At 42.3% G+C, this 15,043-nt stretch overlaps 1 protein-coding gene across 1 annotated transcript; it reads right to left on the minus strand.

Annotated features, from left to right (window-relative positions):
* Positions 1-7,689: 7,689 nt before the first annotated feature.
* LOC138868768 (uncharacterized) lies at positions 7,690-10,449 on the minus strand. The gene is made up of 3 exons (XM_070146340.1): positions 10,282-10,449; positions 8,737-10,008; positions 7,690-7,830 (listed from the first exon to the last, which is right to left on the minus strand). The coding sequence occupies exons 1-3, from the start codon at positions 10,447-10,449 to the stop codon at positions 7,690-7,692; spliced, it is 1,581 nt and encodes a 526-aa protein (XP_070002441.1).
* Positions 10,450-15,043: the final 4,594 nt, after the last annotated feature.

Raw genomic sequence — 15,043 nt, forward strand, 5'->3', positions numbered from 1 at the left:
GGAGGTGTGAGAACTCTGGCTATCACAACTACTTTTTACACTAACAGAAGGTAGTACAAGGGAGTTTTTCCAATTTAAGTGACATTATTCGAAATGGGATTATTTATTTAATTTTGTTCAGAGTCGCCACTTGGGATATGTTTATTTTCTGGTGTCCCAAGTCACCGGTTTATTTTAAATCCCAAATCGAGGAAATTTTGACTTTCCTTTTGAAGTTTGCGAACCAGAAATTCTGAATAAGGAATTCTGTTAACCCGAGGGAAGGTGTTAGGCACCCCCGGATTCTGTGGTTCTAGCACGGTCGCTTAAACTATTATAATTGGCCTATTATCTGATTTTAATACATGTTTTAACCTATGGTATAATTTTAACTTGTTAACCGCTTTTAAATATTTTAGGAAAGATTCAACGTTATTTAAAACACGTCTTTGAACTACGCCACATGAAATACACCCGCGGTCCACGACACATTTTATTTAACGTTGTTGAGATTTGGATTTGGGTCACATGAAATGCACACCTGAGTTTAGGTAATATTATTAAAATACGCGCCTAAAGCAACTACGAGTTTTAAATTTGCGAGGGCCATGGAAATTTGCTAAATGGCACGCCTCGATTTCTAAGAATTTAAAAGATATAATTAAATGAGGGCCACGCGTTTTGAAATTTTATTTGACGCAGCCCACCTCTAACCCGATTTTAAGAGTCTAATTAATTGAGGAAAGCTTAATGGAATTCTAATTATTTGTTCGAACCTATGTTGCAACTACTAAGCACTGTATTGAACAACCAAACATCTAAAAAGGAAATTGCCTTCACAATAAAATAACTAAACGAAGGAGCTAAATTTGATGAAACGAACAAGCCCAACTAGCAAGAGGTAAATAATCCATTTACAGATGCCTTCAGGCTTGGGCCTAAGTGGAGCCCAATTCTTAGGGAGGAAATGACGTCCAGGGACAGTCGAATCTGAGGTCAAACCTTTTGTCAACTGGGCCAACATTGGGCCCAAACTTCAGAACCAAACCTTTGTACAGAATCATTTTAATGCTAATCAACTAAGGCCATACAAGATACGACATTGAACTAACATTTTATTTCTGCATTTTAACGTTTCAAGCACAGAGTAAAAGCTAAGAGTTCTGAATTTTAAATCACAACTTCAACTTAAATATGCTCCTAAGTAAAACAGAAGTAAATCAGTGCCTCCCTCTATTCTTAAAGCATTACCAATTTTTCTTGTTCACAGTAACTATAAGCTAACTACTTAAACTTGGAAGTCATTCAATTAACAGTTCATGAAATAAATCGTTACATGGTTTCCAAATAGTAGAGTACAACACCAGATAGATTACAATGTGAACCTTCTGGTTCGAAACCTTAAGAATTTAAACATATTCAAACAAATTCCCATAGCAGCACTGGTTTCAACAGGCTAACACAAATCTGAAGCATGCTTAACTCTTCTGAAGTTTCTACTGCACTAATTCTTTACCACCTGCACATATGATCAAAAACATCAAATATTTAAACTGAACAAATGGAAAGAAGCATTTGTTCAACACTACAACAAAGTCTAGAAATACAATAGACAAGAACTAAACAGCTTATGAACATATGCAGACTGTTCTTCAAACACAAAACGAACTCAGTTGCATTTTCAACAAGACTCCAAGTTTTCCATACTCAAAACATACTTTTATAACTTTACTTGCCATTCAATGGTTCAAAGAAATACCTGGAAATAAAAGAGTAACAAAGAAGTGAAGAATCAGTAAGTGAAACAACAGGAAATCAGTAGCAGGTCCAGTAACAAAGAGCAAACCAGCAAAGCAATTTTAGAACCCAAAAAATGAAGTACTGCAGCCCAGAAATCAGTTTCAAATGCACAGTCTAACCAACATACCTCTAAACCAATCTTAATGACTAAGTCTCAAGCCATTTCTAAGTTCAAATAATCAAGAAATCGATTCAGAAAGAAGAGGATTTCAAATTTCAAAACTAAAGTCCAATGAAACAGTGTTTTCTGCAAAGAAGTTTTAGCCGTTTAATTGTTTTCAGAATTTTTTCCCCTCTCCTCAAAATCTGGCTTTAGCTTCAAGTAAGAATGTCTTTATAGGCAAGGCGTTAGGGCAGCCCAAATAAATTTAGTTTTGCATTTTTTACCCTTTTTGAATTTTTATCCTTGCTTAAGTATCCTTAGTATACAAATCAGATTTTCAGTTAAGTCCCCATCCCAGCTTCTAGGAAGCTTCCTCAGTTAGTTACAAATTATTCCTTTAGCTTAAATCCCTAAATCACCCCTTGTGAGCCCTGTTTTTACCTTAAGAGACCAGACAGAACATGGGTCAAATTGACCCAATTCAAATGTTATGGGTCTGTAAATTCAGATCGAATCCCCTTTGGGTTGTTGGTTTTATCGAAGCCTCATTTCAAAATTGAAAGCTCAGAGGCCTTTACCAGTTCCTTTACAGAGTCTTAAAGACTCGTGCAATTCTGGGCCCAAAGAAACTTAAAAAAAACAGAAAACAAATACTAATTAAACAAGTTCTAAAACTAACATGCAAATACGGATGACTTGAAGAGATGAAAAGATAAAAAATAAAAAATAAAAATCAGAAAAATAAAAGAAAGAGTAGAAGAAGATGAGAAGAGAAAAAAATAAAAAATTAAATATCAAAAGGTAAAGAAAAGAAAAATACCTAAGAAAATCTCGGACCAGAATTGATGAACCTTCGAACAACTCCGATTTGACTCAAAACAAGTATTAACTGTATGTTCTCAACGAAAACAAACAATTCATACTCGTTTCAAACCCTATCACTCAAAGAAATTGGAAGGCTTGACGGACTTCTTTTCGTTTTGTTTCCATATTAAAAAATAGGCCAATTTGGTGAGGATCTAAGGAGAAATGGTGGTGGATTGGGGTTGAGGGAAGGCTGGTGGTTGCATGGGTGAGATTTGGGGTTGAACAGAGGTGGCGCCGCCACCGGAGAGAACAAGGGCGGCTCTAGGGTTTCCCTTTTAAATCAAGATTCGAGGCGCTCCAGACAAATTCGAAAGAAAAGGAGTTAGGATTCGGAATGGGGAGCTGAAGGGGAGTCTGGGGTATTGATTTGGCATTGATTGAGACCGGCGCCGCCGCCAGAGATGACAAGGTTTTGAGGCGGCGGATTAGGGTTCATGGAGATGGTATGAAGAGGGAGATGGGGTAAGAGATGAGTGGATAGGGGGTGGGTACGTGTTTGGACAGTTAAATAGGAAGCTAGGATCAGTTCATGGCCGTCTGATCAAGCGAGATCAGCGGCTCCGATGAAAAGCTGGGGAAACGGGGTCGTTTGGTATCTGATGGGGTTTGGACCGGGTCGGGGCGCGAGTTTGGGCCGGTTCGAGCGGGTCTTGGGAAAAAAATACCCTTGGGCTTGGGGAGATTGAATAAAAATGGCCCAAATATCAGATTTTGTATTCCTCTCCAAATTCTTTTTATTTATAAATTCTTTTGATTATTTTCCAAATAAAAGTAAAACCTGAATAAAAATCTTAAAACTAGATTATGCTACCAAATTAAATTAATTAACTCTAAATGATAATTTCCACAACTAATTAAATACCAAATTGAAAGACCACTACCAAAATTCGAAACTAAAAATTAAAAAATGCAAAAAATGAGTTATTTTGGTGACTTTTTCCATTTTTGTAAAACAAACTAATTTATTAATTAATCTAAGAAATGTAAAATTAAATACTAAATGCAATGCGTGATATTTTTGTTATTTTTTCACGATTAAATAAAATTAAATGTGCACACAAAATGTAAACAAACACGAAAATTGAGCAATTAATTCCTAAAAACCAAATAATAAAAGAAAAATCCTAATTTTGGGGATTCTGTAGGAGTAATTCATGCGAGGTAAAAATCACGTTCTCACAGCTGCCCCTCTTTGCTCGGAGACACGAAGGGTTTTCGGGCAAAGATAAAATGAGCAATTATGAGGAATTTTCGTCCGTTTGACACTCCATGAGAAGCATTTTTGAAAAGAGTTTGATCGAACCGTGCTTCAAAGGTTACCTACATATCCTTGGCTATAAAGGAATCAGGTCAGTGTAGTTCTGGAAGTTTTGGTAGCTGGGACTACCGGGAAGCTGTGATTTCACTGTTGTTGCTGCTATTTCTGCTTGTTGAGCTCTTTATTACACCAAAAGAAAAATAAAAAGCTAAACTAGCTAAGCCTATCAACTACGAGTTACAAGATTCTCATCTATAAATCTCTGGAAGCTTGATCTTAAGTTTTAGCTGGTTCTTGATGTGGACTCCGATTTGAATCTTGATGCTCGTTAGCTGTAGGTGTTGGTTCTTTCTTCAGCTTTGGGTCAAGGAGGAACATGCGAAGCTTGTGACTTCAATCATATATTGAGCAGTCTGCATCTTTCTCCGCTTCAACCTTTTGAGTTCACCTCTTTTGTTCTTTCTCTTCTTTTCTTTATTCTGAATTGAGACTCATTCTTTCGGTCATCTCAAACCCTGTGTCTCGAGGTAAAACCTTCTCATATACCAAAGACAAACAAACAAACGAAATTTTTTTGCCCCAGTTTTCACTAGGAAAATTTCGTGAGTTATTTGCAACAAAATCTAAACTATTCGGGGGATGGGGCCCTATATCTAAAATGTCAACTCAGGGATTGGAGCCCTAATGTTGGCAAAAGGCGACTAGTGAATAGAGGCCCTATGTCTAAAAGGCTCAACTCAGGGATTGGAGCCCTAATGTTGGCAAAAGGCGACTAGGGAATGGAGGCCCTATGTCTCAAAAGCTCAACTCAGGGATTCAAGCCCTAATGTTGGCAAAAAGGCGACTAGGGAATAGAGGCCCTATGTCTAAAAAGGCTCAACTCAGGGATTGGAGCCCTAATGTTGGCAAAAAGGCGACTAGGGAATGGAGGCCCTATGTCTAAAAAGCTCAACTCAGGGATTGGAGTCCTAATATTGGCAAAAGGCGACTAGGGAATGGAGGCCCTATGTCTAAAAGGCTAAACTCAGGGATTAGAGCCCTAATGTTGGCAAAAAAGGCGACTAGGGAATGGAGGCACTATGTCTAAAAAGGCTCAACTCAGGGATTGGAGCCCTAATGTCGGCAAAAAGCGACTAGGGAATGGAGGCCCTATGTCTAAAAGGCTCAACTCAGGGATTGGAGCCCTAATGTTGGCAAAAAAGGCGACTAGGGAATGGAGGCCCTATGTCTAAAAAGGCTCAACTCAGGGATTGGAGCCCTAATGTTGGCAAAAAGGCGAATAGGGAATGGAGGCCCTATGTCTAAAAAGCTCAACTCAGGGATTGGAGTCCTAATATTGGCAAAAGGCGACTAGGGAATGGAGGCCCTATGTCTAAAAGGCTAAACTCAGGGATTAGAGCCCTAATGTTGGCAAAAAAGGCGACTAGGGAATGGAGGCACTATGTCTAAAAAGGCTCAACTCAGGGATTGGAGCCCTAATGTCGGCAAAAGCGACTAAGGAATGGAGGCCCTATGTCTAAAAGGCTCAACTCAGGGATTGGAGCCCTAATGTTGGCAAAAAGGAGACTAGGGAATGGAGGCCCTATGTCTAAAAAGGCTCAACTCAGGGATTGGAGCCCTAATGTTGGCAAAAAGGCGAATAGGGAATGGAGGCCCTATGTCTAAAAAGCTCAACTCAGGGATTGGAGTCCTAATATTGGCAAAAGGCGACTAGGGAATGGAGGCCCTATGTCTAAAAGGCTAAACTCAGGGATTAGAGCCCTAATGTTGGCAAAAAGGGCGACTAGGGAATGGAGGCACTATGTCTAAAAAGGCTCAACTCAGGGATTGGAGCCCTAATGTCGGCAAAAAGCGACTAGGGAATGGAGGCCCTATGTCTAAAAGGCTCAACTCAGGGATTGGAGCCCTAATGTTGGCAAAAAGGCGACTAGGGAATGGAGGCCCTATGTCTAAAAAGGCTCAACTCAGGGATTGGAGCCCTAATGTTGGCAAAAAGGCGACTAGGGAATGGAGGCCCTATGTCTAAAAGGCTCAACTCAGGGATTGGAGCCCTAATGTTGGCAAAAGGCGACTAGGGAATGGAGGCCCTATGTCTAAAAAACTCAACTCAGGGATTGGAGCCCTAATGTTGGCAAAAGGGTAACATATTGAGGTTGGGAATCTAAGCTATCATTTTGTTTGGATTTTCTTCTTTTTCTTTCTTTTTCATTTTCATTTCATTTTTTTTATAAAATGCAGGAAAGAACTTGGAGGAAACTTCACTTTTTGGATTGATTATTTGCTGCAAAGTTGTTTCTAGCTTTTGCGCATCTTTTCCTTTTCGGTTGCACCCGCTTCTTGCACGGTTGCTCTGGATTGCACCTGTTTCAATTTTTTTTCAAACAAAGAACAATTGTTAGTTTGAAACGGTGGTCAGTTTTTGTGGCCTTGATTGCATTGATCACTTGATCTCGGCCCAACTCTTTTGATGAGAACCTCTGTTGTTTAGTGGTTTTCTGAAGATTGATCTATTTTTCAAACCGAGGGACTTAGCTTTTAAGATTTCATGACGGCTTACCCACGTGGGGCTTCGACCCTTTCACTTTATTCTACCTTTAGGCTTTTGCCTTTGGATTTCTTTTCCTTTTCGATAAATTTGATTTCAAAGCATCAGCCATCATGGCCAGTCGGGATCGACTTGATGCACCCGCTGAGGCTGGGTACTTTTCTTCATCTTCTGTTAGGTAGGACCCTGTAAAGCCAATCTTTCCACCTTTTCTTTGTATTAGTTTCGGAAACAGAGTTAGACCGAAAGGGATTCAAGAAAAAGTAAGCAAAAGGCAAGAAAATGAATTTAGAAAGAAGTGTCCCTTTCGGGGAGGAAGGACGGACTTATCTGGGGTGCATGCAGACCAATAGAAATGACATGCTTCTTGGATTGGATGTCCGATCCGCACAACTATCCAACTTCTCACATACCCATTACGACCCGTGTTTTTAAACTGAGAAACCTTTCCAGGACTCTTTCAACACTAATGGTGGTGAGGGATTTCTTCTTTTTGATCAACGGTGCCCTTTGCGGGTTTTCGCCAATCGACCTCTCTCATTTCTCTTCTCACCGTCGCCTTATAGTGCTCTTTATGAGTTTTCACTAACAAGACTTTCATTTTTCATTTCTCTGCTTACCATCGCCTCATGGTGCCCGTGTAGGTTTTCACCAATAAGACTCTCTCATTTTATTTCCCTTGTCCGATTGCATCGGATCCAAATAGTTGTGTTTTCTAATTCTGACGCCTTTGGTGATTGATCAGAAGGACTTGAACAAGGTTTGGGTAAAATGAATCTGGATGAAATTACAACTTTGGAACCGTTTAGGTAGGCTCATTGCCAAACCATTATAACATCTGCCCCAGTTTCACTTTTGGGGAAAATTGGATTTTTGTTTTGGTGTGACTGAACCCCAGGGAGAGGCTGCCTACGTATCCTTTTGGAATCAAGTCAAACGTAGTTCAGGGAAACATTTGTTTTGTTGTTTTTTGCTTTTGCTTTTTTTTTTTACACTTTACGGTTCCCAAGAGGGTAATCAAAGAAGAGTAACCGGCTTTAATGGGTTTGCAAAGGGTGGGGAGTGTTTGGGTAGCGAGAATGATAGCCTTCGTCATCCCAAACGGACAAAGTTGTCACTGCAGAAAAGCTAAACATACTACCTCTTGACTGCATCCGCATTTACAGCTGCTTCAGGATTATTCCCTTCGATATCGCCCAAATACAATGCCCCTTTTGGCAATATCTTTCTGATGATGTATGGGCCCTTCCAATTAGGAGCAAATTTTCCTTTTGCTTCCTGGTAATGGGAAAGGATGCGCCTTAACACGAGTTGCCCTACTTCGAAATTTCTAGGCCGCACTTTCTTGTTGTAGGCACGGGCCATTCTTTGTTGGTACAACAGCCCGTGGAAGACTGCGGCCATTCACTTTTCATCGATCAAGGTTAACTGTTCCAGCCGGGTTTTGACCCACTCACTGTCTTCAATTTCAGCTTCAACGATGATTCGGAGAGAGGGGATTTCAATCTTCGAGGGTATTACGGCTTCAGTGTCATAAACCAAAAGATACGGGGTGGCTCCAATTGACGTGTGCACGGTAGTGCGATATCCCAACAATGCAAACGGTAACTTTTTATGCCATTGCCTGGAACTTTGAATCATCTTTCTCAAAATCTTTTTGATGTTTTTGTTTGCTGCTTCAGCGGCACCATTGGCTTTGGGCCGATAAGGAGTAGAGTTCTGGTGTGTTATCTTGAATCGTTCTCATATCTCTCCTATCAAATGACTATTCAAGTTTGTAGCATTGTCTGTGATAATAGTTGCAGGAATGCCAAAACGGCAGATAAGATTGGAGTGCACGAAATCCACCACAGCTTTCTTAGTGACAGATTTGAGAGTGATGGCTTCAACCCATTTCGTGAAGTAGTCAATGGCAACTAGTATGAATCTGTGCCCATTTGAGGCTTTAGGCTCGATTGGCCCAATGACGTCCATACCCCAGGCAACAAATGGCCAAGGTGCTGACATGGGATGTAGTTCTGTGGGAGGTGCATGAATCAAATCACCGTGCACCTGACACTGATGACACTTCCAGACAAAGCTGAAACAGTCCTTTTTCATGGTCATCCAGTAATATCTCGCTCGAAGGATTTTCTTTGCTAAGACATGCCCGTTCATGTGGGGTCTGCATACTCCCTCGTGTACCTCATGCATAATTCTTCCAACCTCTTTTGTGTCAACACATCTCAACAAGTTGAGGTCCGGAGTTCTCTTGTACAAGACATCATCACTCAAAAAGAAACCACTCGCGTGCCGCCTAATGGTTCTCTTTTGGTCTCCACTGGCTTGCTCGGGATATTCTTGCATTTTCAAAAACCTTTTGTTGTCATGATACCATGGTTGGGTATTTGGTACTGTTTCAGCCGTATTACAATAACCATGCCTTTCCCGAATTTGGATTTCCAATGGATCAATGTAGGCATTGCCTGGGTATGGCAACATTGAGGCTAAAGTGGCAAGTGTATCAGCTAGTTTATTGTGGCAGCGAGGAATGTACCTGAACTCTATTGACTTGAATCGTTTGCCAAGTTCTTCCACATGTTGCCTATAAGGAATGAGCTTGACGTCTCGGGTTTCCCATTCTCCTTGAGCTTGTCGGATAATCAAATCTGAGTCTCCCATGATTAACAATTCTTCAACATCTTGGTCGATTGCCATGTTCATGCCCATAATGCAAGCTTCGTACTCGGCAATATTGTTAGTGCAGAAAAACCGAAGCCTAGCGGTGGCCGGGTAATGCTGACCGGTGGGCGAGATCAAGATCGCCCCAATTCCGACACTTTTTGCGTTTACCGCTCCATCGAAGAACATTTTCCAAGAATTGATGTCTTCGGATATTGCCACAACTGAGTTTACCTCTTCATCCGGGAAGTAAGTATTCAAAGGTTGGTATTCATCATCGACCGGATTTTTAGCCAAATGATCTGCTAACGCTTGGGCTTTCATTGTCGTGCGAGTGACATATACTATGTCAAATTCCGTAAGCAGGATCTGCCACTTTGCTAGTCTCTCAGTGGGTATTGGCTTCTGGAATATGTATTTTAAAGGATCCAACCTGGTTATGAGGTAAGTGGTGTAGGCTTGCAAATAATGCCTCAACTTCTGAGCGACCCAAGCGTAGCAGGTCCTTTCCAACAAAGTGTATTTGGACTCATAACTGGTGAATTTCTTGCTCAGATAGTAAATAGCCTGCTCTCTCTTTCCGGTCACATCGTGTTGCCCGAGGACGTAGCCGAAAGAATTTTCCAAGACTGTCAGGTACAAGAACAAGGGCCTCCCTAGCTCAGGTAGGACCAAGACTAGCGGATTTGACAGATATTCCTTGATTTTATCAAAAGCTCCTTGACATTCATCTGTCCACTTGACTGCTGCGTCTTTCTTCAGCAATTTGAATATGGGTTCACATGTGGATGTCAACTGGGTAATGAATCAGCTGATGTAGTTCAATCTACCCAACAGACTCATAACATCCTTCTTGGTTTTTGGAGGAGGCAAATCTCGAATAAACTTTATCTTTGTTGGGTCTAACTCGATGCCCCTCCGACTGACGATGAATCCCAAGAGTTTGGCGGATGGTACCCCAAATGCACATTTGGTTGGGTTCAACTTCAAATCATATTTGCGCAGCCGCTCAAAAAACTTTCTCAAGTCCCGAACGTGGTCGTCTTGGGTTTTGGATTTGATGATTACATCGTCCACATACACCTCTATCTCTCGGTGCATCATATCATGAAAAATGGCTGTCATGTCCCTTATATAGGTTGCCCCGGCGTTCTTGAGACCAAATGGAATGACCCTGTAATAGTATGTACCCCAAGGTGTGGTAAAATCTGTCTTCTCTGCATCTTCTTCATCCATCAACACCTGGTGATATCCTGCGTAACAATCCACGAAGGACTGTATCTCATGCTTGGTGCAGTTATTAACAAGGATGTGGATGTTCGGCAAAGGGAAGTTATCTTTGGGACTTGCCTTGTTTAAATCTCTGTAATCCACATATACCCGAGTCTTTCCGTCTTTCTTTGGCACTAGGACTACATTAGCTAACCATGTGGTGTACCGGACCACTCGGATCACCCCCGCTTTCAACTGTTTCATGACCTCTTCTTTGATCTTATCACTGATATCAGTTTTGAACTTCCTCTACTTTTGCTGGACTGGGGGACAATCAGGGTATGTTGGCAACTTGTGAACCACCAAATCAACACTCAGCCCTGACATATCGTCATATGACCAAGCAAACACATCTTTGAACTCAAATAAGAGTTGGATTAATGCGTCTCGAGTTTTTTCGTCTGTGAAAATGCTTATCTTGGTTTCCTTGATTTCTTCAGAACTACCCAAATTAACCGGTTCAGTATCATTTAAGTTCAGCTTAGGTTTATTCTCAAATTGTTCCAATTCTCGATTTATTTTCCTAAAAGCCTCCTCTTCATCGTATTTCGGCTCTTGGTTCATTATTTCGCAATTAGACAGCATGTTTGGATCTGGGCATGAAGTCTGCAAGCATGTCATGTTATTTAAAGCCGTATTATTAGAACTGAAAGAAAAGAGAAAATGACAAAATCAGAAAGAATAAAGAAAGATGAACGATGAAATATTGATTTCATATCTTGGAATTTGAAGATAATAGGGTTTACATCAGAAAATTAAAAGACAAGAAGCTAAAGGAAACATCCGCACCCTGAAATAACTCGTGATGCAGAAAAGGTGGCAGGACAGGTCTACCGGGACTCTCGCCTGATCGGGAATGGCGTAGCCTTCCAATTCTGAAGCTTGGCGTTAGGTCCAATATACAGCACCTCAGCGGTGCTTGAGCCTTCCCCTGGCTGAACTATGTGGGCTTCATACAGTATCTTCCTCATCGCCCCACAGATCTCTTCAATCTCTTTGGCCGTGAAGACCTCATGTTCTTCTTCCTCATGGTATTTTGGCTTAACAAATGTTCTATACAGATGCGGCACCGGCTGAGGCAAGACCCAACCATCATCCTTTCAATCATTTGCCCATTTTACATCAGCTAGAGTGGGTCGGAAGCCTATCCCAAAGAACTTTTCACTGGCGGTCAGGGTGACAGGTTCAGTTATTCCTTGCAATGATTTCTCGAGCCCCTTCCCTGGTTTGAAGCCATATCTGATCATTTCTTTGGCCACCATGATTGATGCATTAGAAACAAAGGGTTGAGGGCAAGGGTTTCCCTCTTCGTACTGGTCTGCGACCACAATTTCAAAGGCTTGGTAAACTATGTGCTCACTCCCCTCTCTCACTTCAAGGCATGGGACTGATGGGTCCCGATAAATTGATTGCTCGTCTTCCCCATGGACCATAATCTCTTGATCTTCATTTTCAAATTTTACCATCTGATGGAGGCTAGAGGGTACAGCCCCCGCTGCATGAATCCATGGCCTTCCCAAGAGAAAATTGCAGGATATGTCCATGTCCAGAACCTGGAAGGTTACTTCAAAGTCTACTGGGCCGATGGTCAGAATCAGATCGATCTCTCCAATTGTGTCCCTTTTTATACCATCAAAATCCCGTACACAAACATTGTTGGGTCGAATTATTTTGGTCCCGATTTCCATGCGTTGTAGAGTTGAGAGTGGACAGATGTCTACCCCAGAGCCTCCGTCCAACATAACCCTTTTCACATAGTACCCTTCGCATATGACTGTCAAGTGCAAGGCTTTGTTATGCGCGGCCCCTTCTGGGGGCAAGTCATTTTTGCTGAAGGAAATCTAGTTAATTGCAAAAAAACTTTCTGCAATCCTCTCCAACTGTTCTACAGAAGTCTCAATAGGAACATATGCTTCGTTAAGGGTCTTGATCAATACCTTCTGATGTTCGGTGGAGTTCATCAGCAAAGCCAACAAGGAGACTTGTTCGGGAAATTTTTGAAGCTGATTGATCACCTCATAATCCGCCATTTTCATCTTTTGAAAGAAAGTCTCCACTTCTTCGGTACTCACGGGCCTCTTAGATGGGAAGCGCTTTTGAGTGGCATTGTTCACCTCTTCCAAGTTAGAATACTTTTCAACGGGGTTATTTTCTTGAACTTCTCCTGAGATGACTTTGCCCTTATAGGTCACCACCGTTTTGTTGTAGTTCTAGGGCACAACAGTAGGATTTGTCATGGGCCTCTGCGGCGTGCGTCCATTAACCACGGGCTCACTCAGCCTTGGTGGATTAATTGGCCCCCGCATCACATAGGCTCCTTTGGGCACATACATTTGGGCTGCCTTGTTCAACTCGAATCTCCTAGGAGGACTCAAAGTCATCTGTTTTTCTTTGTGGCCCCGAGGCACATAGAGAACAACATCTTTGGGAGGTGTTGCCCCAATCCCCGCTTTAACTTTCTTCTCTGATTTTGGAGGGGTGGTTTTGTTCTTTTTCTTCCCCTTGTCTTGCTTCGGGGCAGCTTTTGGTTTCTTTTCTACGTCAGCAATGGCAATGATGGCCTTCAATGCCGGGTCAAATTCCTTATCCTCACAAATCATTCCGATTACCGGCCCGTTGTTGTGGGCCGGCAGCGGGTTGTTAGTCACATTGGAATATCTTCATCCCTTAGCACTATCTTCCTTTGTTCTATCAAGTTTTCCACGGCTCTCTTCAGAGTCCAACAGTCATCCGTGTCATGCCCTTCTGCCCCTGAGTGATAGCCGCATCGGGTACCGGCTCTATAAGCGGGTGATGTTGGGTTTTGCCTGGTTTGAGGAACCTGCTGGAGCATACCCATTTGGACAAGCTTTGGAAACAGACTGGAGTAGGATTCGCCTATTGGTGTGAAATTTGGCCTTCTAGGTGGCTCACGAGGGGGAAAAGTGTTTTGTAGAGGACGGGGGTTGTAGTGGTTTTGGTAAGGAGGCTGGTTTCTAGGAAATAGAGCTTGGTTACGGTTGGCTTGTTGCTGTGGGCGGACATAAGATTGAGCATTCATGACTGTGTATGGATGAGGAGCATAGGCCATGTCTTGGTGGGGGTAATAGTGCTGCGGGGTCCTTTCTGGGAGAAGGGATCTGGGAATACGGTGTTTTCTTGTACCCGACGCTGCCATGGATGTTTCTTCCTTTTTATTGCCTTTTGCTATTCCTCCGGACCCACCCTGAATGGCTTGGGAAGTAGCTTTGATAGCGGATTGGCTTAGAATTCGACCCGTTTTCAACCATTTCGCCAATCTTGATGGCTTCAGCGAATGGTTTACCTATGGCGGACATCATATTTTGGAAGTAGTCGGCTTCCTGAGCTTGTAAGAAAACTGTGACCATTTCGACCTTATCCATCGGAGGTTTTACCCTAGATTCCTGCTCTCGCCATTTAACTATGTACTCCCGAAAGCTTTCCGAGGATTTCTTTTTCAAGTTCGTCAACGAGTTCCTATCTGGAGCAATATCAATGTTGTACTGGAACTGTCTAACGAAGTCTCTAGCAAGATCATCCCAGATGTGCCAGCGGGATATATCCTGGTCCATATACCACTCATAAGCGATGCCAACCAGACTTTCTCCGAAATAGGCCATGAGCAGTTCTTACTTTCCACCGGCCCCTCGCAATTGATTGCAATATTTCTTGAGATGAGCAATAGGATCACCGTGCCCATCGTACTTCTTAAATTTTGGGGTTTTGAATCCCAATGGTAGGTGCACATGGGGAAACATGCACAAGTCGGCATATGATACACTTTTCTGTCCACTCAGGCCTTGTATGCTTTTGAGACTCTGTTCCATACTTTTCAACTTCCTCACAATCTCTTCTTGCTCAGGAGTTTTGGCGGTCTTTTCTTGCCCCATAGAGAACTCAAATTGGGGTGGCTGAGAGTAAGTATAAGTGGTAAACTGAGGAGGTTCCATTTGGAAGGTGGGTGTTTGGAAGGTGAAAGCTGAGGGGTCAAAATTGGGCCTCGGTAGTGTAGGTTGTGCTGTGGTTGAGCATGGGGGAGTGGTGAAGATATTCGAAGCTACACCGAACATTGACACCTGGGGCGAACCTCAGAAGGTGTTCCCACAAAATGAGCTGAAATAGTTGTGTGTCCTAATGGGGTATTTGGGTGACTGATCGGAACAGTGAAAGTACCACTTGCTCTAGGAAAAAGTTCAAGGAATCCCGGGATGGAGCTTGGTGGCTCTCTTCCATTTGCCCAAGCGTCCCACATTTCCATAACCCGAAAATGCATGATTCTGTTTTCTTCGGCACCTGCCGATTTTGAGGTCGGGATGCCTGAGATAGGACTGTCATCCATGATGGGAATTGTTGGCAGAGTCATTTCTGAAGACATTTCGACGCTCCTTTTTGATCTAGTAAAGTATGGGTGTGAAGCCAGGTTACCGCAAAAACCAACCACCGTTCTATAAAAACCCGAATTGATTACAGCAGCAAACGGTTAGTTTGAAACAAATAACAGATAGGTAATCACATGTTGGGGTGTGATACACCTATACAATTAAATGTGTTTCTACAT

This window comes from Nicotiana sylvestris, chromosome 5 (assembly GCF_000393655.2).
Source record: "Nicotiana sylvestris chromosome 5, ASM39365v2, whole genome shotgun sequence".
Lineage (NCBI taxonomy): Eukaryota > Viridiplantae > Streptophyta > Magnoliopsida > Solanales > Solanaceae > Nicotiana > Nicotiana sylvestris.

Coding starts and splice junctions, on each gene's coding strand:
- LOC138868768 (XM_070146340.1), bottom strand. CDS start 10,449: ATGGATGAAGAAGATGCAGAGAAGACAGATTTTACCACACCTTGGGGT. Junction 10,009..10,281: donor TAGAGGTGTATGTGGACGAT/GTAATCATCAAA, acceptor TTCATTACCCAG/TTGACATCCACATGTGAACC. Junction 7,831..8,736: donor TTGGAAGAATTATGCATGAG/GTACACGAGGGA, acceptor TCCCATTACCAG/GAAGCAAAAGGAAAATTTGC.